The sequence below is a fragment of the Zootoca vivipara genome, chromosome 11 (assembly GCF_963506605.1).
Source record: "Zootoca vivipara chromosome 11, rZooViv1.1, whole genome shotgun sequence".
In the NCBI taxonomy this organism is placed as follows: domain Eukaryota; kingdom Metazoa; phylum Chordata; class Lepidosauria; order Squamata; family Lacertidae; genus Zootoca; species Zootoca vivipara.
In genome coordinates, this window is record NC_083286.1 from 61,398,504 (window position 1) to 61,421,024 (window position 22,521).

The 22,521-nt window shown below is 48.4% G+C and overlaps 1 protein-coding gene across 1 annotated transcript in view; it reads left to right on the forward strand.

The window, feature by feature from the left end:
- The first annotated feature begins 409 nt into the window (after window positions 1-409).
- The window catches only part of ARID3C (AT-rich interaction domain 3C), a 113,889-nt gene continuing 91,777 nt past the window's right edge, over window positions 410-22,521 (forward strand). Inside the window, exons 1-3 of the mRNA XM_060280026.1 lie at window positions 410-448; window positions 1,001-1,368; window positions 1,465-1,642. Coding sequence (XP_060136009.1) covers window positions 410-448; window positions 1,001-1,368; window positions 1,465-1,642 — 585 coding nt within the window. The remainder of the gene's footprint in view (window positions 449-1,000; window positions 1,369-1,464; window positions 1,643-22,521) is intronic.

Below are 22,521 nucleotides of genomic sequence, written 5' to 3' on the forward strand. Positions count from 1 at the left end.
GGGGTGGGGGGGAGGAGGAGGAGGAGGAGGAGGAAGGGGTCAGTCTTGCTTCTCCTGCCACTTGTTGCAAGGGGGGGGAGGAGGAGTAGGAGGAAGAGGAGGGCGAAAAACAGACACCCCCCTCCGCCCGCCCCCCTGATCTCGCACACAAGGCGCAGGATCCGAATCCAGAGAAATATTTCGGACGGATCTGACACATGCTTCGAGGGGGGTGGGAGGAGGGGGAGGGGCAGACCCCCAACCACCCTCCCCGGACCAACCCCGAACGCCAGCACGGAGGTCTCGATTAAAATTACATTCAGGCGGCCAGGCGGTCGCCCTCCCTCTCTCGCTTCCCACTCCCCCCCCCGTCGAGTTTGAGTCCATTTTTTCGCCCAGCGCGGCCAGGTGCGCAGTGGACAGGCGAAGGATGGGCGAAAACACCCGCGTCGCCACCAAATCCGCCCTGGTAAGCGGCGTCGGGTCAGCTCACCCGTTCCCCGGGGGGGGGCGGACGGGCGGCGATTCGGTCCCGGACTCCCCACCGCGCGGGTGGAGTTTGGAAGGAGTTTGTTTGCTTGTTTTAACGGGTGGGAGGGGAAAGTGAGCGTCGGATTACTGGGAAAGCCAACTTCTGGAGGGCTTCACGTGTCCCCCCCCCCGTCTCTTCCGCCCTCCAGCCTCTCCCGTCCAGTTTAATTCTTTTTGACGGGGGGGGTTCCTCCCCCGCTTTCCTTGCGAAGTTTCCGCGCGCGCGCGCTTCTCGACTGCACCGTATGTGGGTCCCCAAGCGGACGCTCCCGGGCGGCTTCCTTCCTTCCTGCCTCCCCACCCCCCGGTCTGTCCCACGCCCTGGGCTCCTTCCCCTTTCCACCCCGGCGCCCTTCGGGGACCATCTTCCCTTTCCCCCGCCCTCCCTTCTCCCCCCTCCCCCCCCGTCTCCTTTTCTTCCTCCTCGGCTCCTTCGTCCTTTCTTCCATCTGACACCCCCCCTTCTTTATCTCTCTCTCTCTTTTTCCAGGCTGCCGCCGCCTTCTCCTCGCCGTCGGCGTCGTCGGCTCCGTCGTGCTCGCCGGGGCGCGGCGTGGGCGCCGCCGGGGGGCTCCGGCTGGAGGCGGTGATGGAGAACCTGCAGCGGGCGCAGGCGGCGCGCCTCGAGGAGAAGCTGCGCCGCGCCCAGGCCGCCCCGGCCCGGAGCAGCCCCGCCGGCGGCCCCCCGCACCCCCAGGCGCTCCCGGCCGGGCAGCTGCCGCCGTTGCGCGCCGCGCAGGAGCCGCGCCTGCCTCCGCCTCCGCACCCCGCCGCCGCAGGAGCCTGCCCGACGGCCACCCCGCTGGCGCTGCGCCCTTTCCCGGCCGCCGGCCGCTGCGCGGGGCTGCTGCCCTCGGGGCGAGCGCTCCCTCTCCCTCCGCCGCGCCCCTCGCCGGATCCGGCCGCCGCCCGCCGCCGCCCCGAGGAAGAGGAGGAGGAGGGCGGCGGCGGCGGCGGCGAGGAGGAGGACGACGACGAGGAGGAAGACGACGAGGAAGCGGAGGACGACGAGCCGGACGACGAGGACCGAGGCGCCGCCGCGCCCCGACACGCGCCGCGCCCCGCCTCGCCGCCGCTGCCCCCGGCGCCGCAGCAGCCCCACGAGTGGACCTACGAGGAGCAGTTCAAGCAGGTAGGCAGCAGGCACCCCAGATATCGGTGTTATTAACCCCCCCCATGCAAGCATGCGCCCCTCGACGGACCCCCCCCCCCAAGCTGCTTTTATGCTGACTCTAAAAAGGACTCCTCCCTCGCACCCCAATTGCGCCGCCAGATCTCCTCGTTGTCCAGCTGTGGGAGTTGCCAGTGGGAAAACTTTGGAGCTGACATCTCTTTCTCCAGTGGCTTAGAGATCTTTTGCATCCTCCACAGAAGGGCAAATGAGCCCCAACTTCTTCCTCTCCGATTCTCAGGCCTGCCATCAATCTCTCAGTTTGCTGTTCTTTTTAATTCTTTCAAAGATACTTAATCTTGCCCCATTAGCTACTTTCCCCACCACACCCTGACAACAGTTCCCTTTATTTATAGCGCCCTGGGTTATGTGGCCAGAAAAAGAACAAATGACCCCCATGAGGACTAGCCTCCTTAGGGACTGTGCTATTGTGACAGTTGCAGGTGGAAATGGGAAAACTGGGTGGGTGGAAGGAATGCAGTGGAGTGTCCTGGAAAAGAGCGTGGCTGACAGGGACATAGGGTTGTCAGCCCTATTTGTATGTATTGTTACCAAACGATCAAGTAGGCAGGGTTTTCTGGGTCCTGGTTTTCAAGAAAGTGACCTCCCCTCCAGTTATTAAAATTTGTAGGGCTGGAGAAATATTTTGAAATGTCGAGACAACAGCACCGCATTCTTAAGAGCCCGTGCTCTAATTCTGGGGTGCCGAAATTTCTAGGCTGCTTCCAACCTGTATCTCAAACCCGTTAGGAAGGATCCAGAAACACCAATCTGCCAGTCTCTGAAAATATAGTTTGGTTCATTTGCAAGCCTCTTGAGAGCTGACCCCAAATTCCTCCTTTTGCCCCTGTTCATTCCATCTTCTTTCCAAACCTTTGCATTAGCTTCCCAAATAGCCCCCATTGCCTGCCAGAATCCTACATATGCTGCCGATTTATTCTTGAATCAATTTCCTTTCCCCTCAGTATTCTACCTCTTGTATATACCCCCTCCGTGGATGTTTCAAGTTTTGTAATGTCTCCTTGTTGCCTTAAACGTGCCAATTCTGTATATAGAACCAGAGCATCAAATAAAGTTCTCTTTGAGACAGGACCGCTTGTACCTCCACTGGTAGAAAAAAACAATTCCTCTCACTGTTTATGTCAAGGCTGAGCTACAGCTAAAGTTGTTTTTAGGGTGGTGGAATCTTGGATTTTTAACCAACTATTTCAGTTGGTGTGGCGTAGCGTTTAGAGTGTCTGACTAGAACCCAGGAGGCCAGGGTTCAAATCCCCAATCGGCCATAAAACTCGCCGGGTGACTTGGGGCCAGTCCCTCACACTCGGCCTAACCTACCTCACAGGGTTGTCATGGGGATAAATTAGGAGGGAGGTAGAGAACCATGTGCCATGAACCTTGAGCTCCTTAGAGGGAAAAAAGGGGGATAGAAATGCCATAAAAGAATTTTGGGCAGTTTAAAACCATCATATCCAATGCTGTTCATGGGGAGTTTTGCCTGTATAGCAAGACTCCCCCTCCTCTTCTTCCCCTGCACACCCTCAAAATCTGTTTCGGAGGGTCCCCAAACCCCTGGAACAGATTTTGGAGGTGCATAGGAGGTTTCAGGAAGAGAGGGAAGGAAAGTTCTGCTTCCGTCACAAGTGGAACGGCAGCGTTCGCGATGACACATCGGTTCTTGTCTCTCCTCCTGCAGACAGCAGCGTGTGCAATTATTCATTTCCCTTCTTTTGGGACACATTCAGATCTCTGAAAACAGCTGCTGCTTCTACTCCCTCTTTGCACTTTTGCCCGGGTTCCTAGTGCTTCCTTTCGGGAGTGATGTTTTGCCCCCAAGAACGTCCCAATTCCCAAAGCGCTCTTGTTCTCCTTTACCCTTCCTCCGCCAGAAGGATTGGGTACTATAACTGTTGAGTTGGAAGGGGTCCCCAAGGGTCATCCAGTCCAACCCCCTGCAATGCACCATCCCTGACAGATGGCCACCCAACCTGTGTTTGGAAACCTCCAAGGAAGGAGCGTCCGAGGGAGTGCGTCCCACGTGCTCCTTCCAGACTGTATCCCATGTTGTTGTGTCCGGACTGGGTGGCTGCTGGAATTCTATAGCAGTCTCCAGATGTTTCTAGCTGCGCTGACTTGGCAGTGGCTCTTTTCAGCCTTTCCCACTTCCTTCTTGGAGGTGCCCGGACTTGAACCTGGGACCTTCTGCATGCAAAGCAGATGTTCTGCCACTGAACCAGGCAGCACCTGCCCACAATGACAAGCTGGTTTCTCTTGGTTTCTTGCTGCCTCCAACTGTAGAGTGCAGAGCGTAGTGATTGTGGCTACTGGCCACTGATAGTCCTCTCCTCCATGAATTTGTCCATTGCTCTTTAAAAGGACTGGACAACTTTGCCTCCTGTGGCAGTGAGTTCCATAGTTTAACTATGCGCTGCGCGAATGTGCTTTTCTCTCAGCCAGGCTGACTTGTGGCATTGGAGCTGTCTCGAGGGCGAAGTGATGTCAGGGGGGCAGAGTGTGCTTGTCACCATTCCTCTCCCTCACCGAAATGCTAAATTTACTCTTTAAATCAGGTCCTCCCCATGCATGCATTTTATTTTTAAAAATAATTTTTATTCAATATTAATAATGTAACAATTTCTCAATGTCCGGCATATACTGTATATATAATCTCAGTTTGGAAAATGCATAACAAATAAGGAACATTTCTGATACATGATTGCAACATGGCCTGTTGCCATCCTGCCTGTTTTTTGCCCCATCTCTCTTTCATTGGGGAAGAAATGATTGCCTTGAGATTGCCTCTATGGTCACTAAGGAGCATTCCAGAGCTAGAGCTGGAAGGTAGTCTATGCCAGGGATGAGCAGACTTCAGGCTTGAAGGATCAACTTTGTTTTTTTCCATTAGAACCCCAAGATCTACCAGCCAGATCCTGTTGAAAATGTTTCACACTTGGAATGAAAGAATTCTGAATTTGGGGATTTGTTTTGTGCATGGGAGTAGAACTGAGCTATCAGTTCTTTCACGCACAAATCCATTTCTGGTTATTTCAAGCATCCTTCATTTCACCAGCATAATTTGGTTGGGAGGTGGTCATTTCGTTCTTACTATTGTTGAACAGCTGGAAGTTAGAATTCCTCACTGATCTACTGTATATCACCCAGAGAGCTCCCAGTAGAGAGAGAGAGATTATCTTTTGCACACCACTAAGCCACACCCATTGCCTTCTTGCTCCTATCTGAATTAAAACATGGAATGTGAATTTTAGACCTGCTTTGTTTGGGAAGATTGCACCCCTCCATATCCTGAATCTGCCAGACCTGTAATTATGATTACTTTTTCCTGGAGCTGCTTCCGCAGACCCCGTTCTCATGGTGGGATGGAGGAGGGAGGACCTGGCTTTCGGTGAGAATTTAGGATTTGTCAAAACCTGCGATGCATCAAGAGGGAAGAAGCTGATCCCTGGTTTGGGAGAGCTTAGGAACAGTACAGTCCCTGGAATCCCTTGGCGGTTCTGCCAAACGATTGCGACTCTGCCCTTGGGAGACCTGTTTCAAATGATTCCGTTATCCTGGAAACACTCACAAAAAAGCTGCCGTTTAGCTAGGCCGGCACCGTGATCCGGGACATGCTCGATAGAATCAACAGCACTTAACTTCCATTGCAATTCAGATCTTAAGGGTGGTGAAAAATTACAATTCACCTGGGGTTTCTATCCTTAGAACAGTGTTGAAGGATGGCTGTCCCAGGACACCACAGAGCTGGACCCCCTGGTTGAGTTCGTCCAGGCATGGGCAAGGATTACGGGCACATCCTTCATGTAAAATAACAACAACAACAACAACAACAACAACAACAACAACAACAACAACAACAACAACAACAACTCTCATTGGTGTTGCGAATTGTGTTCATTGTATTTTCAGTGCTGTGTCCATCAAGGGGTGTGTGTCCTTATATTTAGCTCTTCCTTCCCATGTTAACGTTTGTTGTCGGGTGTAACTAAGCCCATTTGTGACTGCCTTCTTTCCCTCCCCACTGCATGCATCCGATTAAGTAGACTTGTGAAGAAGAAAGGAACCAGTTTGGGCTGCTTCAGCTGTTGCATGTTTTCTTTGTCGGAAAGACAACGCAGTGTGCAGATTGTCTGTCGCCTGTTACTCGTCGCACACAAAATGTTGGTTTCCAGCTCCTTCATATGTGACGGCGCTTTAAACAAAGCACATGCCAAGTGGCTCTTAGTTTCTAAGGGATCGGGGTGCTTTCTGTCTGCCTTGTATGAAATACTTAAAGATCAAGACTCTGGAGAATTGCAGGGTTAGTTCTCTCTCGCTGCAAAATGAATCTGCGTGCCTGGTTAACTTTGCCGAGGAAGTTCAACAGGGCCTGCGTTTGCGCTGCGCAGAATGTTTTGAGTGTAAATCTTTTCTGAACCAGCATGCTAGCATTTGTCAGATCAGCCAGGCAGGCAGCTGATTGATGGTCCAGCCCCAAACGCCTTCTGCTTTCTTGTGCCAAGAATAGGTTGGATGTTCTCTTCCTGAATGCAGCGACCAGACTTCAGAGCTCTGTGCAGCGTTCTAGCCACGAGGAGCACAGTGTGTGGCCTCTGTTAGGAGCTTCAGTTGGAGTAGGGAGAAGTTATTTATAAAGCCTTTCCTAAATGGAAGCTTGTGAAATAATGGCACATTTATCCATAAATTTGTCTTAAGACACTAGCCGCTGTGCCTCGGTTTTCCTAACGGAAACAGAACCCTGTGTGAGCATCTGGAGCCCCTCTGAAATCTTGCTACTGCTCGGAAGAGGGACCAGTGTTAGAAACTCAGATATCTAAGCCAGGCACCAGATGGCACCTTAAATTTAGGTTATGGTCACCACAACGGAATGCCTGTTTGGGGGTCCCTTCCAATTCTATGATCCAATTCTACATCACTTGTAGCTTGCTTTTACAACAATTCACTTGCCCCAATATGCAAGGAGAAAAATGCACAGTGGAAATGGAAAAAGGTATTGACTATGGACTAAAACAGAGGATTTCAAACTGTGGTCACCAACCTGGTGCTCAGAAATCTCCATGTAGTCGCAACTGGACTCATGCCAGTAGCGAAATACGCCTGGGGAATTTTGAGCAACCTTCATAACAATAGGATTACACAGATTCATAGAGGAGAGGGCTATCGATGGCTACCAGCCTCAATGGCTCTGCACTGCTTTCCGCAGCTGGGGGCAGCATTTTCTGGAAACCACAGGAGGGGAGAGGACTCTTGTGCTCAAATCCTGCTTGCAGGTTTCTGATTGGGGCAGGAACAGGATGTTGGACTAGATCAGGCATCCCCAAACTGCGGCCCTCCAGATGTTTTGGCCTACAACTCCCATGATCCCTAGCTAACAGGACCAGTGGTCAGGGAGGATGGGAATTGTAGTCCAAAACATCTGGAGGGCCGAAGTTTGGGGATGCCTGGACTAGATGGACCATTGGCCTGATCCAGCAGACTCTCGTGTAGCTCAGTGGCAGAGCACTTTGCAGACGAAAGGACTCTGGTCCAGTCCCCGATGTCTCTTCTCTGGGAAGCATCCCAGGGAGATACGTGAAACCTCTGCTCTACACCAGTCAGTATAGATCAGAGGTGGGCCGTCCAGAGACAGTGGTGAAGGATGATGGGAGCTGTAGTTCAGCAACATCTGGAGGGCCACAATTGCTTGTGCCAGTGCAGGCAGAGCTGTGCTACATGAAACAGTGATGCGATTCAGTATAAGGTGGCTTCCGGTGTCTGTAAGAGATCTTACAGCGTCAGATCCGCTAGCAAAGCTTTAGCATTGGTTTATTGCAGCACCCTCTCCATCCCAGTGTTGGGAATTAGCCAGGCACATTTTGCAAGTCGTGCGGGTCTAATTGCGACCACGTAGAGATCTCTGGATGCCAAGGTGGCAACTGGGGAAAGCAAAATGTCACGTAGAGAAGGACCTGAAATAGTTTCCTTGAAGCCTGAATTGGTTTTATTCTGGATTGTTTGGTTTGATGTATTAATTTATTGTAAACCACTGCGGGATTTATTTCTTTAAAATATAAAGTGGTATAAAGGTAAAGGTAAAGGGACCCCTGACCATTAGGTCCAGTCGTGACCGACTCTGGGGTTGCGCGCTCATCTCGCATTATTGGCCGAGGGAGCCGGTGTACAGCTTCCAGGTCATGTAGCTAGCATGACAAAGCCACTTCTGGCGAACCAGAGCAGCACACGGAAACGCCGTTTACCTTCCCGCCAGAGCGGTCCCTATTTATCTACTTGCACCTTGACGTGCTTTCAAACTGCTAGGTTGGCAGGAGCTGGGACCAAGCAACGGGAGCTCACCCCTTCACAGGGATTCGAACCGCTGACCTTCTGATCAGCAAGCCCTAGGCTCAGTGGTTTTAACCCACAGCGCCACCTATAAAGTGGTATAGGAATGATAATAATAGTAGTAGTAGTACAGTTGTACCTTGGATCTTGAACGCCTTGGCTCCCGAGCGATCGAAACCCAGAAGTGACTGTTCCTGCAGCCAATCGGAAGCCGTGCTTTGGTTTCCAAATGTTTTGGAAGTTGAACGGACTTCCGGAACGTATTCCGTTCGACTTCCAAGGTATGACTGCAGTAGTAGTAATAATAAATCCATTTTTTAAATAAAAAAAGTGCCTAGACGTTCTATTGTAACGACTGTAACCTAGTTTTAAGGAGCTGTTTGGCAATTAGATTATATTAGTTTCTAACACTGCTGCACACAGGCAAATAATGCGGCTGTTGTTTGGCTTTAGTCATTCACAACACAGGAAAAACACACAGTTAAAAGCTTGTAGGATCTGCTCCCCCCCCCAATATGGATGCTGGGAGCTCAAGAAACCTCCTAAGGATGTTAAGAGGCAGCAAAGGTGACAATTCCCAGACACTCCTTTTGCCTTCCACTAAAATTCCTGGTAGGAAACAAGTGCCCTTTGGAATTAAGGGATGGAGGCAAGGATCCCTGCCTTGTTTATTCAAGGGAGAGGGAAGCTGAGCTGTTTGACGTGCTTGGGGGGAGATAAGGAGATGGAAGGGGCAGATAAGGGAATGGGGCTACCAGGCAGACACTGCCCCTCCCCCCCAACAAGCTACTAGTCCCCACTTCTCTCTCTCCTCTCACATATTTGGCGATTTGCATGTGCAGCAGGAAGCCGTTTGAGTAATCCCAGGTTGCGCCATTGGAGTTGGCAGGGCACCCAAGGGGTCATCTAGTCCTACCCCCGGAAGTGCTAAACTATTTGGGATGAAACTTGGGGATGCTGCTGCTCAGATGAATTGGAAGTGCTTTTGGCAGGTGGCGGCAGCGCAGGGGGGGGGGGTTAACCATTTGCAGGGGAGAAGAGTCAGCAGGCACAGGAGGGGTTAAGCACCTGTTGATGTGGGCTGTGACTGAAATTTCAATGGGTGCTTCATTTAGGAAGGTGCTTCCGTTAGGAAGGGCCCTGGGCTGGGTTGTGTCAGCCCGAGCGCGCGCTTCATGTGCACCCCCAAAGGAAGCAAAGATTTTGGAAGAGTTTCCCTGGAACAGCTGTTGTGAGGGGTCGCTGCTGGGCTCAAGCGAGTGTTTGTTCCTTGTTCATTTCACTTTTTAATTTGTGCACCGCCATTCTGCATTGCTGTGCACAAGGCAGCAGCTGAAAAGACGCCCAAAAGGAACCAAGATATACGACCAAAGATCACACATCAGTGACGAAGCATAGCTGGCTGCTTCAGTCCTGCATTGCTGGGAACAGGAAAAAAGTTATTCCCCTCCTTTTAAATCCTTAGAAGCGATCCTGGGTCATTTTTCCCTGCTAGGAAGGGGAGGGCCTGTGGAACTGCATGCAAACCAATGTCTCTGTGAGATGGGCTGCGTGGGTGGCCTTTGCTGTCCTAGTTCACTGCGTTATTTGTGGCTTCAAAGGAATTTTCTCCCAGATCAGATACTAACACAGAGAGAATGGCTGGCTGGCTTGCTTGCTTGGGTTACCTGGGGCCATTTGCAGCAGTTTGTGGATCCTCTTGGATCCTGCATAAGTCAGAAGATGGGGGTGGACCAGGGCCGGATTTAGGTTGGATGAGGCCCTCGGCTCCTGAAGGTACTGTAATGGGGCCCTTTATGTGTCCAGCTGTCCTTTGTCAACAACAAATTGTCGCTGGTTTTTTGTGTTGAATAAATGCTAGATGGTAATTGATGGACCTAATAGGTATCTAAAGACATTTACACATGCAGAATGGAGGCACCCTATATATAGAAATGAGCAAACCAGGGATATTTTAGGGAGCTGGCTAGCAGGCGGATGACTTACATCCCCAAACTTCGTCCCTCCAGATGTTTTGGACTACAATTCCCATCTTCCCCGACCACTGGTCCTGTTAGCTAGGGATCATGGCAGTTGTAGGCCAAAACATCTGGAGGGCCGCAGTTTGGGGATGCCTGACTTACATCATAGGAGCCTACGCAACACAAAACACTTGCTGTATGTAGGTTTTATTTCCTTTGTTTTTTATCTTAGAATCATAGAGTTGGAAGAGACCACAAGGGCCATACAGTCCAACCCCCTGCCAAGCAGGAAACACCATCAAAGCGTTCTTGACATATGGCTGTCAAGCCTCTGCTTAAAGACCTCCAAAGAAGGGGACTCCACCACACTCCTTGGCAGCAAATTCCACTGCCGAACAGCTCTTACTGTCAGGAAGTTCTTCCTAATGTTTAGGTGGAATCTTCTTTCTTGTAGTTTGAATCCATTGCTCCGTGTCCGCTTCTCTGGAGCAGCAGAAAACAACCTTTCTCCCTCCTCTATATGACATCCTTTTATATATTTGAACATGGCTATCATATCACCCCTTAACCTTCTCTTCTCCAGGCTAAACATACCCAGCTCCCTAAGCCGTTCCTCATAAGGCATTGTTTCCAGGCCTTTGACCATTTTGGTTGCCCTCTTCTGGACACGTTCCAGCTTGTCAGTATCCTTCTTGAACTGTGGTGCCCAGAACTGGACACAGTACTCCAGGTGAGGTCTGACCAGAGCAGAATACAGTGGTACTATTACTGCCCTTGATCTAGATGCTATACTCCTATTGATGCAGCCCAGAATTGCATTGGCTTTTTTAGCTGCTGCATCACACTGCTGACTCATGTCAAGTCTGTGGTCTACCAGGACCCCTAGATCCTTTTCACATGTACTGCTCTCAAGGCAGGTGTCTCCCATCCTGTATTTGTGCCTTTCATTATTATTATTTTGCCCAAGTGTAGTACTTTACATTTCTCCTTGTTAAAATTCATCTTGTTTGCTTTGGCCCAGTTGTCTAATCTGTTAAGGTCATTTTGAAGTGTGATCCTGTCCTCTGGGGTATTAGCCACCCCTCCCAATTTGGTGTCGTCTGCAAACTTGCTCAGGATGCCCTCAAGACCGTCCTCCAAGTCATTGATAAAGATGTTGAGCAAAATCATATATTTTGGAAATGTGCATCCAGGGTTTTTTCTCCTTTTGGGGGGCCCCAAGAGAGTGGGGGCCTAAGCTAGAGCTAGAATTTAGCTTATACGTAAATCCGGCACTGGGGTGGACAGTGCTATCTTCAGTTGCACCCTTGTCTCCTGCTTCCAATATCTCTGCAGTCTAGGATCTCCTCTAGCTCCTGCCTGCATCCGTCCACATTGCAGAAAGTCTGGCTAGTAGTGGGTTTAGCACACTGCGCCTTGACCAGAGTTCCAGCGTTTGGGGTTGTCCCCCCCCCAGTCCAGTTGTCTCTTGGGCATCCAAAGATGTAGGGCAGCCTTGCTCCAACCTGGTGACCTCCAGACATTTTGGACCACAACAACATGGCTGGAGGGCTGATGGGAGTTGTAGTCCAGAGCATTTGGAGGGCACTGGGTTGGGGAAAGCTGCGGTGGTGCATCGTCCTCTTCACCTGTGCAGAACTTGCTTTTTTTCCACTGTCCGACCTGAATTTGGTGCTTTTTACTGGAGTTGCCTAAACTGGGCAACAGAGTTCGCAACAGGCCACTGTGCGAATTCAGTGTCGAAATTCTGAGTGGTTTTTTTGTGCAGGAGAGGAAATAAAAAGTGACAAGGAGAAGCAGCTGCATTGTAAAAAATAAGAAAGGCAACACTCAAATTCATTGGGCCTCAATAGATAAACAAGTAATTCAAAAAGATGGGATTGTTCATTTTGGTTGTAGAGAAATGTGTATTTGGAAGTCTACAGGGTTTTTAAATTGTCATTGTGATTTGGTTGTAATAGATTTTATGGTCATTGTAATTATGGTATAGTTTTAATACATGTTATATATACATATAGTTTTAATTCTGTCAGTGTTTAATTGTTTTTTAATGATTGCTTTTTTCTAGGTTTTTAATGGTCCTTATTTTTATCTTTAAGTCTTGACAGGGGAAAAGGCAGCATAATAATAATAATAATAATAATAATAATAATAATAATAATAATAATAATATCATTATTAAATTTGTAATTGCATGAAAGCTATATAGAACTGTATTAGGAAGTCCATATTTCAAAACAGGAAATTTTACATCATTGTGAAATTGTATAATTTTGCACTAATGCATACTTGTTTTGACTTTCATGTACCTTATTGTTCATGTTAATAATTCCTAACTTCTGAGGGCATGTAAAAATCGCCTGCCAGCGATGCGTCATCACCCTGCCTTTTCTTGCAAGAGGTTCAGGGCGCTGTATCTATGTGTGTGTTTAGCGGTCTCACTGCATCCTCACATCAACCCTGCAAAGCGGGCAAGGCTGAGAGGAGTGGCGCTTGGCCCAAGTCCTCTCAACAATAAATTTTGACAACACAGCCTTGAGTCCAGCCACCCACCTGCTGGTGCCAAGCATCCTTGGAGTCAGGCATGCCGTGAATCACAGCCCCGCGGTGAGAAAGCTTGGAGGACCCCTTGCAATTCTTCCCTGCTGTGTCCCTCTTAAAAGCCACCCTCCCCTCCAGTCTGCTTTTTATCAATGAAGCAGGGCCCGTGTGTGTGTGTGTGTGGGGGGTGTACTTTCGCTCACTATTCGCTGTCGCTCATCATTTCTCACCTCGGACCTCCTGGTTCTCACCCCTCGGATTTGGTGCAGCCGGACCTCTGACTCGGTTGAAGTAACTCCTGCGGTTCGTCCTCTGAATCAGCCTCCCCAGCCTGGTGCCCTCTGGGTGTCCTGAATGGCAACCTGCGTTGGCTGCGGGGGTGCCGGGAGTTGTAGCGCAGAGCGCCCGGTGGACGCAAGGTTGTGGGTTGCTGCTTTGGACGATGGAGAAAATGTTGGCGGGATAAATGAGTGACCAAGGCTCAGAACTGTTGAGTGGACCCGAGTGGTGGGATCGGGGGTGTGTGTGGGTTGTGGGGAGGGACCAGCAGTAGATCCCAGGGTGGGGTTTGGGCAGGTTGGCGCATGGAAAGCACCTCCAGAGCTCTCTCTTCACCTCATGTGCAGCTGGGCCATGTTCCTGGGAGTGGGGAGGCTTGGAAAGTCTCCCCTGGGTAGATTCCTTCTATGCAGGAGTGAAGGACTTAGCTCCCTGAGGTTGGTTGGCCATCTGTCAAGGAGTCTTGAGATGAGATTCCTGCCTTGCAGGGGGTTGGTCTAGATGATCCCTGGGGTCCCTTCCAACTCTACAATGCTGTGATTCTATGACTGATTTATGTCCCACCACCTTCTTGTTTGTTTGTTTTTAAACAACACAGGTTATTGCTAAATTGTAGTTCGAAGTTTAAAATTTTGCATTACGGGTTTATTTCTCTTTTGCCATTTTTTTAAACTGGTGAGCTGTGTTGGACACAGGCTTTTGCTCAGAAAAATGCCCATTGTTGTTGTTGTTGTTGTTGTTGTTGTTGTTGTTATTATTATTATTGGCATCGTTTTATTGTTTTTTGTTTGTTAAACTGTTGTTGTTGTTTAAAAAAACAAGCAAGCGGTGTGTAAATTTCTACGGAATTAAATAAATAAACATTTTAAATAAGCAAGATAAATTAAAAAAAGCGGCTAAAGCGGTCAGTTTCATTCTCTCCTTCCAGCAGGCAATTGAAGGCAGCGTTTGGTTTCAGGATAATTCAGGTTGTTTTATTGTCCCCGTTTGTGTGGGTTGTTTCCAGGGGAATCTTTTCTGCTCCTGGCCTTTCGATTCTCTATGTGTGTCTTTTTTAAAAAATGCGATTTTATTTGGCTCTGAGTGTGTTCGCGCGAGTGTTCTCCTTGCAACCCGCTCTGGGATTGAATTTAAGGAAAGAGACAGCGAAAAGCGGCACAAACCGACTTAACAGGCACCCCCCTCTTTGCCCCCCCCCCCGTCCAGGTTTGATTCCCCCCCCCACATAAGGTGGCATCCTTAACCCAGCCAACATCAGCTCCAGGAGTTTCCTTCGCCCTGGCTGAGATCAGTGCAGTTAGCCCTTGGTTCTTCCCCCACCCCCTTTGTTGCATCGGAGGCCTTCCAGCCCTCCAAGCTGGGTAAATATTTGATAAGGAGGGAAGTGGCTTTTCCATTTGCCTCCCCTTCCCCCTTTTTCTACCCGACCTTTGACCCCCTGACCTCAGCACATAAATCAGCTCTCCACCCCCCCTCCCTCCGGCCCACTCCTCTTTATCCAGATCTACTGTCAGGAAGTGTCCGATGGAGGCAGCCCCACTTGGAATCTCGATGTGGGGCAGGGTGTGTTTGCATGTGTGTGCATTTGTACGGCTTTGGCCCTGCGTTAATTTCGCCTTGCACTTAGGAAGTGTCCATCGGAGAGAGAAAGAGAGAGGACAGCTGATCTTCTGGTTTCATTATGGGATATTCCTCCCCCTCCCCAAAGAAACCGTGGGCAGCCTTTGGAAAACTGAGCTTTGCCATGGGAAATTGTAATTGCGAGTATGCATTTATTTATGTATCCCCCAACTTTTCCCCTGACGGGACTCGAAATAAAACATTTCCTCCAAAGAGCAAACAGCAATATTTCCTAGATTTGAAAGCTAAAGCGTTCAACATTCGCCTATGACCCACAGTGGGGAACTGGACGGTGGCACTGAGAAAGGCAAACAGCTTAAGAACAACATGCCTTGGAACTTGCAATGTTAGGAATAACTGATAGAGTGGTATCTTGGTTCTCCAGTGCCTTGGTACTCAACAACTTGGAACCCAAACACTACAAACCAGGAAGTTAAGTGTTCCTGTTTGCGAACTATTTTTGGAAGCCGAACGCTCTCTGTTTTTAGTGTTACACTTCCAATTTGAGTGCCACACTTCTATTTTGAGTGTTACGCTGAGGTCTGTCTGTTTTTGCTGTTTATTTTGTGTTTCTGCTTCTGTGGCTCCTTTTTGTTTTGTTTTTTGTGACTGTGTGGAACCCAGTTCAGCTCCTGGTTGATGGATTGTGTGACTGCAGTACATGGTTTATTGCTTTTATTTTATGGATCAATGGTCCCGTTAGATTGTAAAATTCATGTTAAATTGCTGCTTTAGAGCAGCGTTTCTCAACCGCTGTTCCGCGGCACACTAGTGTGCCGCGAGACGCTGGCTGGTGTGCTGCGATGTGCGGCGTCGAGAAGGGCGATTTGCATTGTCACGTGCCGGAAAGCAATATTTCTCCTCCTCTTTCCCAAAGCTCAGTGCAAACGAGCCTGGCGGCCACCAATACACAGCACTGACCCGCCGGACGGCTTGTGAAGCCTTATTACAGGAGATTGTAACCAACACAGCAATTGGCAAGTGTTTCTTACAGTCATAATTATAGTCAATATAGGGCGGCACAGAGTTAATTTTTTAAACTTTTTTAATGGTGGTGTGCCTCGTGATTTTTTTCACGGAACAAGTGTGCCGTGGCCCAAAAAAGGTTGAGAAACACTGCTTTAGAGGTTGCTTTTAAAAGTCTGGAACGGATGAATCCATTTTGCATTCCTTTCTATGGGAAAGCGCGCCTTGGTTTGGGAACGCTTTGGTTTTGGAACGGGCTTCCAGAATGGATTAAGTTTGACAACCAAGGTACCACTGTAATTGGATATATTGTGGAAAAGGCTGCGAAGTTACAGTGGACAAATGTTGCGAGAGACGACCCAAGGCTGATGGAATGAGGTCTTAGTGTGGAGACCCTGCTCTCAAAAGACCAAGAGGAAAAGTCTTTCCATTTGGTGGGTGGGTGGCCTTAAAACGAACAGCAGAGTTTGTGTGGATGCAGGAAGCAAACAAACAAGAGAACTGCTGGAGAGAACTTGGAAGAGGCGTCTGTCCAAAGAGGGATTGGGAAAAGTCTCGTCCCAAGTCGGAATCCAGCCCAAGCTGCCCCTGGTCCTGTACGGTGATAGGCTTTATAACTTTTAAATAGGACCCCTGTCCTGTGCCTGCCATCCTGGGGTGTGCAGTTGTGGGGATGGGAGAAATGTATGGCTGGGTCCTCTGCCCCCCCCAACCTCCACCTATTGAACAGTACTGCCCATCGGCCGGGTCCTCTCGTGCTGAAGGTTGGGCAAAGGGGGGCTGGAGATGGGGCTAGGAGAAGCAAGGATGCTCTCCTTTCTGCAAGTGGATTTCACACTTGGCTAAAAGCACACCGTCTATTAATTAAATTAAAATAATTCTGAGAGGCGTAGCTTCTTTCTGCAAAAAAAGAGAGAGCTAAATTCTGCAGCCTGTCTTAAGCAAGATATGTATATTATTTGCATATATTTGTCCTGCTTCTCCACCATGCTGTGCAAGCCATTATATACCCCTTGAGGTCATCGTAAATGACAGCTTAGAATAATAGAATCGCAGAGTTGGAAGGTGCCCTGAGGATCATCCAGTCCAACCCTCTGCAATGCAGGAATAGGCAGCTGTTCCTTACGGGACTCGAATCTGCAACCTTGGCATTTCAGCGCCGTGCTCTAGCCCGCCGCTGACCTTCCATTACACACTCCTTTTCGAGCCTTTTCAGCCACAGGAACTAGGAACTTGTTTTTATTAGAAAGAATTTTAGAATATCTGGATGCAACATGCCATGCCCAATATGAAATTCAGCATAAAATGTGCATAAAATATTGTGGTTTCAGCCGCCAGTGGTTGAATGAGGAGTATGGCCTTTTCATTTCCACTGTTTGTCTTCTAGCCTCCCCCCTTTTTTTTAAACAGAGGAAGACGAACATTCTTGTTTCATAGAGTTAACCCTTCCCTCCGTAGCTGCACCCCTCCTGCAAATCTTCAATGAGGCATGACAAAGTTTCCTGTGGGAGACTGTTTTCCAGCCTTATTGATACACAGAGTGGAGTGAAGGGGGGCGACCCCTCTCCGACCCCCCCTTGGGATAGCTCAGTCGGTAGAGCATGAGTCTCTTAATCTCAGGGTTGTGGGTTTGAACTCCACGTTGGGCAAAAGATTCCTGCATTGCAGGGGGTTGGACTAGATGACCCTCCGGGGTCCCTTCCAAGTCGACAAGTCTGTTATTCTTTGGGCGAGAGGTTCTGAGAGTGTAGCACCGTGGCTAAACCGCCTGGCTTACACAAGCCCCTCAATCTCAGCCCTTTGCTCTGCAGTTCTGGAGCTAAACACCCTTGCGCTGTGCTTTGCATCAGGGTGGATAAAAATCAATGATTTTTTTAAAAAAATCAAAAAAAAATCGATTTTTTTTATTTAAATCGGATTTTTTTTATTTAAATCGATTTTTTTGATTTAAATTGGATTTTTTAAAATAAAATGCTTTTTGAGGAAAATATATTACCACCCAAAGGTTATTCCATCATGAAATAAAGATTAATTTTTTAACTATGTAGAATAAGGTTGTATATGTTTAATTTTGGGGCTAAATAAATTCAATTAATCCATTCACAATGTCATGCTCTTCCAGAGGTTTTTGTAAGATTATTGGGCAGTTTCTCTGCCTACAAGATATTATCGCAGGTGCTTGGTTTACTTTTGCAGTTCTCAAAACTGAATTTGACTCAACAGAGATCACATGCCTCTTCTTCACAGCAAAAATGTTATAACATGAACAGAGTTGAGAAAAAGACCTTAATCCTATTGTTCTACAAACCTATGAATACAGAAACAACCCCTTCAGTGCTAAGTTTCAAGAGGTTCAGTGAATAGAATAGAAACAATATTTTTCTGATTGTTTGGAGTGGACAGTATTTAAGTTTTTCATGTGTAGGCTGGGCTGACAGTCTAAGTTTCTTAATATATATATATATATATATATATATATATATATATATAGTTTTTGTTTAGCCAAATTAGTTAACAAACATGGATGTTTGTTTAAACAAATAACATATGCTGTAATGTTATTGTTTCAGTTGAATAAATCTATTTAAATTGTTATTATTAAGGTAATGATTATTTTTCTCCTTCCTAAGTACAACAGTAAAGTTGTCCAAATATGAATGATTAACCTATTAAACTGGGGATAAAAAACTAATATGAAAAGTTGTTATTCTAAAAATCTTCATCTACTTGCATATTAAAGTTATACCAGCAAGAATTAGTCTTTATGTAGAAAACTATGATTTAAATCAAGCCTTACTGACTAGTGATTTAAATCGTGATTTAAATCGTGATTTAAATCAGTTTGATTTAAATCAAATCCACCCTGCTTTGCATTCCGCCCTGCATTTTTCTGATGAAGAAGCAGATGGAAAACTTTGTGAATCTGGAGGGACAGGACTTGCAAAGTGACCAGAAAGGAGAGGTGTCCGCTGTGTGTTTATTTGTGCGTGCGGGGCGTATGTTTGGTTGCGGCTCTGAAGCATTGTTTTACGTCCAAATATCCTTTCTCAAATGGGTTGGAAATGGCGCGCAACTGACCTTTTCTGTTTGCGTCTTGCGCAAGGACCGGCTCGTTTGCGAGATTTCGGGCTTGATAACTGGCCAAACAAGAACTGGATTACCTCAGCAGGTATACCTATCATGTGTGAAGCATGCAAGGGGGAGGGGGCATTCCCAGTCTCCAACCTTGCTGCTCAACCAGCCCCCCCCCTTTCCACTGCTTTTGGCCTGTGGCTATTTGTGGATGAAAGCTTATAATTACAGAGCTAGGAGTTTGGAGAATGGACTGGACTGGCGGGCGGGCCCTGGATTGCATTTGATTTCAGGAATGGAGGGGTGGTTTGTGTGCAAAAGTCCAAATCTCTTCGTACGCTGCAAAAGACCAGCTCTCTGAGTCACCCAGTGTGGTATGCGTGTTGAAACCTTGTGTTTTATTTGTTGCTGCATTAATATTCCACCTTTTATAGCCTCCAGTGAGCTCAAGGCGGCATACATTGTTCTCCTCATTTTACCCTCACAACAACCCTGTGAGGTAGGTTGGACCGAGAGGGAATGACGGGCCCAAAGTCACCCAGTGAGCTTTATGGTCAAGTGAGGATCCGCTAAGCCCGACACTTGAGTAGCCTCAGAGTGTGTCACTCAAAAGAAAATGGCTCTGACAATCTCTGGGGTAAGAAAACGTGTCATTCTGAGCAGCGCTGGCAGTCTTTAATTTATTTAAAAGATTAAAACGACTCTGCAGTGGATTTAAAATAGCCTCTGCCAACGCGGCGTCCTCCAGCTGTTTTCGACAGCAGCTCCCACCAGCGACCCCCTTTTCCCACTGCAAAGAGGGGCTCCCCAGTTCTGAATCCCTTGCTTCAGGTGAGGGTTGTGGTGGGTGTTCCTCCGTCCCCTCCAGGCAGCGAGCTCCCCCCCCCTGCCCCATCTCCATAAGGGCCTTGCTTTCATGGGATTGCATGCCTGGAGCAGGTGGAGAGGTGGCCGTGGCGATATTGGGGATTGCCTTGTCGGTTGGGTGGGGGTCTCTGTGTGCTGTGCCTTGCCCTGGCCCTTGCATCATGGGTGGTCTTTACATTCCAGCACCCGATAGCCAGCGCGGCAGGACGGAGAGCCTAAGCAGAGCTCCTCTCTGCCCCTCATTTGCCCACTAGCTTGTTTGCACTCTCTCTTCAACCTCCGGAGTGATTTGGGAGCCACTATACCAGTAGTTATGCGTCTTTTAAATCCTCTTCTGGTTCCTCATCGTGCTGCATCTGATTCCCTTACTCTTTCCTTTTCTACCCTGATCGGTGTCAGAAACTCGGATATAGAAGCTTAGAATCATAGAATCGTAGAGTTGGAAGAGACCACAAGGGCCATCCAGTCCAACCCCCTGCCAAGCAGGAAACACCATCAAAGCATTCTTGACATATGCCTGCCAAGCCTCTGCTTAAAGACCTCCAAAGAAGGAGACTCCACCACACTCCTTGGTAGCAAGTTCCACTGCCGAACAGCTCTTACTGTCAGGAAGTTCTTTCTAATGTTTAGGTGGAATCTTCTTTCTTGTGGTTTGAATCCATTGCTCCATGTCCGCTTCTCTGGAGCAGCAGAAAACAACCTTTCTCCCTCCTCTATATGACATCCTTTGATATATTTGAACATGGCTATCATATCACCCCTTAACCTTCTCTTCTCCAGGCTAAACATACCCAGCTCCCTAAGCCGTTCCTCATAAGGCATCATTTCCAGGCCTTTGACCATTTTGGTTGCCCTCTTCTGGACACCTTCCAGCTTGTCAGTATCCTTCTTGAACTGTGGTGCCCAGAACTGGACACAGTACTCCAGGTGAGGTCTGACCAGAGCAGAATACAGTGGTACTATTACTTCCCTTGATCTAGATGCTATACTCCTATTGATGCAGCCCAGAATTGCATTGGCTTTTTTAGCTGCTGCATCACACTGTTGACTCATGTCAAGTTTGTGGTCTACCAAGACTCCTAGATCCTTTTCACATGTACTGCTCTCAAGCCAGGTGTCACCCATCCTGTATTTGTGCCTTTCATTTTTTTGAAATGGCTCCTTAAACCAGGGTTGCAACCACCAAAACGGAATGAAAGGATGTCATATGGAAAGGATGAAAGGATGTCATATGGAGGAGGGAGAAAGATTGTTTTCTGCTGCTCCAGAGAAGCGGACACGGAGCAATGGATTCAAACTTCAAGAAAGAAGATTCCACCTAAACATTAGGAAGAACTTCCTTGACAGTAAGAGCTGTTCGGCAGTGGAATTTGCTACCAAGGAGTGTGGTGGAGTCTCCTTCTTTGGAGGTCTTTAAGCAGAGGCTTGACAGCCATATGTCAAGAATGCTTTGATGGTGTTTCCTGCTTGGCAGGGGGTTGGACTGGATGGCCCTTGTGGTCTCTTCCAACTCTATGATTCTATGAATGCCTAGTTGCCTATTGGGGGCCAGGCGGCTTGAAATTCGCCTTCTTTTCAGGGTCCTGAAATCTATTCTTATTGTGCAGGTAAAATATAACGGGTAGAGTTCTACAGGGTGTTTAGCTAAATAGTCCTTCTATAGGATGTGTGTGAAAATAGTCAAGATCCAAGGTTCCCTTGGAATAATAATAATAATAAAAATTTTTATTTATACCCCGCTCTCCCCAGCCAAGACCCCCCCCCAAAAAAACCTCCCACAATATGCAAGCATGCATCCTCAGGCTTCCTAGCCCTTTCCACCCAGCCTTGTAAGATCTGATGGGATTTGGAAACACCGACAGGGAGACAGAGGCGAGGCCCTTCTTCTCCTTTGCCCCACCTTTCACCTTTAAACCAGGTGCACTGACCCATCTTTTCAGCTCTTAATGAAAGACTGGGGCTGCATTCCAGGGCTGGGCAGCTGCCCCCTCCAGGTGGTAGAAATTCCCCGTGCAGGAAGCATTCCCTGCCTCACACCCCTGCCCCAAATTTCTTTAGACCTTCCCTGTTTGGGGGGGCTTGCCGCAGCTAGAGGCAGAGGCGGGGCGCTGGAGCCGTCCCATGGCATCCTCGAAGGGCGTTTGGGCCAGGTCAGTGGGGCAGCCATGTAATTTCAGGCCCTCGGTTTAATGCTCTGGCCTGGGGCACCCACCTCGGTTGTGAAGCACACAATTAATACTTTGCTGTTCCACCCTGCCATTCCATGCTTCCATACAAGGACTTCTTGGCTCCTGAAATTTTAGAGCAAGAAAAATGGGAGGGGGGAGGGAGGAAGAGGAGGAAGAGGAGGAACAAGGTGTGCCTGTTCTGATTTAAAAAGAGCCCGTGCAGGTTTGCATTTTAAAATTTTAGATTTTCGTAGCCAGATACAAGCAATATGCAATACAGAGCTGAGGCACCAAAAATAGCAGGTGATTGTGATGAAAGGAAAGGGTCTTGTCACTGCGTACTTATTGAAATCTGCCTGCTGCTTTGCATTTTAAATTCACATTTTAAAACAGAGTGCTGTCACCACCCGATCCACCTAGCCCAGCATTGTCAGCTCTGACTGGCAGCTGCTCCCCAGGGTCTCCGGAAAGGGGACGTTCCCAGCCCTTCCTTGGATGCCATTTGCGGTGCTCGATTTGTGGCAGACTCCAACATACTAGATTTTCCAAATCAATTTCGTTTTCGGATTGATGTGATGGCAACCGCTAATTTTCTGTCTTTCACGAAAGTTACACAGCACTTGATTGTGGAAAAGTGCCTCAAAGCAGTTTACAAAGAGGATGAAACAATTGGATGATCAGTAAAAGCATTTGAAAGATGAAAACGGATTAGAAAACGCAGGAGCATTCCACATTTCTGGGCAGGTCCATCTAACAACATTTTTAGCAGGTGCCGGAAGGAGTGCAGCGAAGGCGCCTGCCTGATGTCAAGTGGCAGCGAGTTCCAGAGTCTTGAGTTCTTGCAAATGCAGAATGGTTGTCATGCAGCGCCCGTAACGTCCTTCCCTTTCTCCTTGTTTTATCTTCACAACAGCCCTGTGAGGTAGGTTGGGCTGAGGGACTGTGGCCCAGGGTCAGTCAGTGGGCTCCCTGTAGTGTAGCCGATGGAGGACTTGAACCCTGCTCGCCCAGGTCCTAGCCGAGCACTCTAACC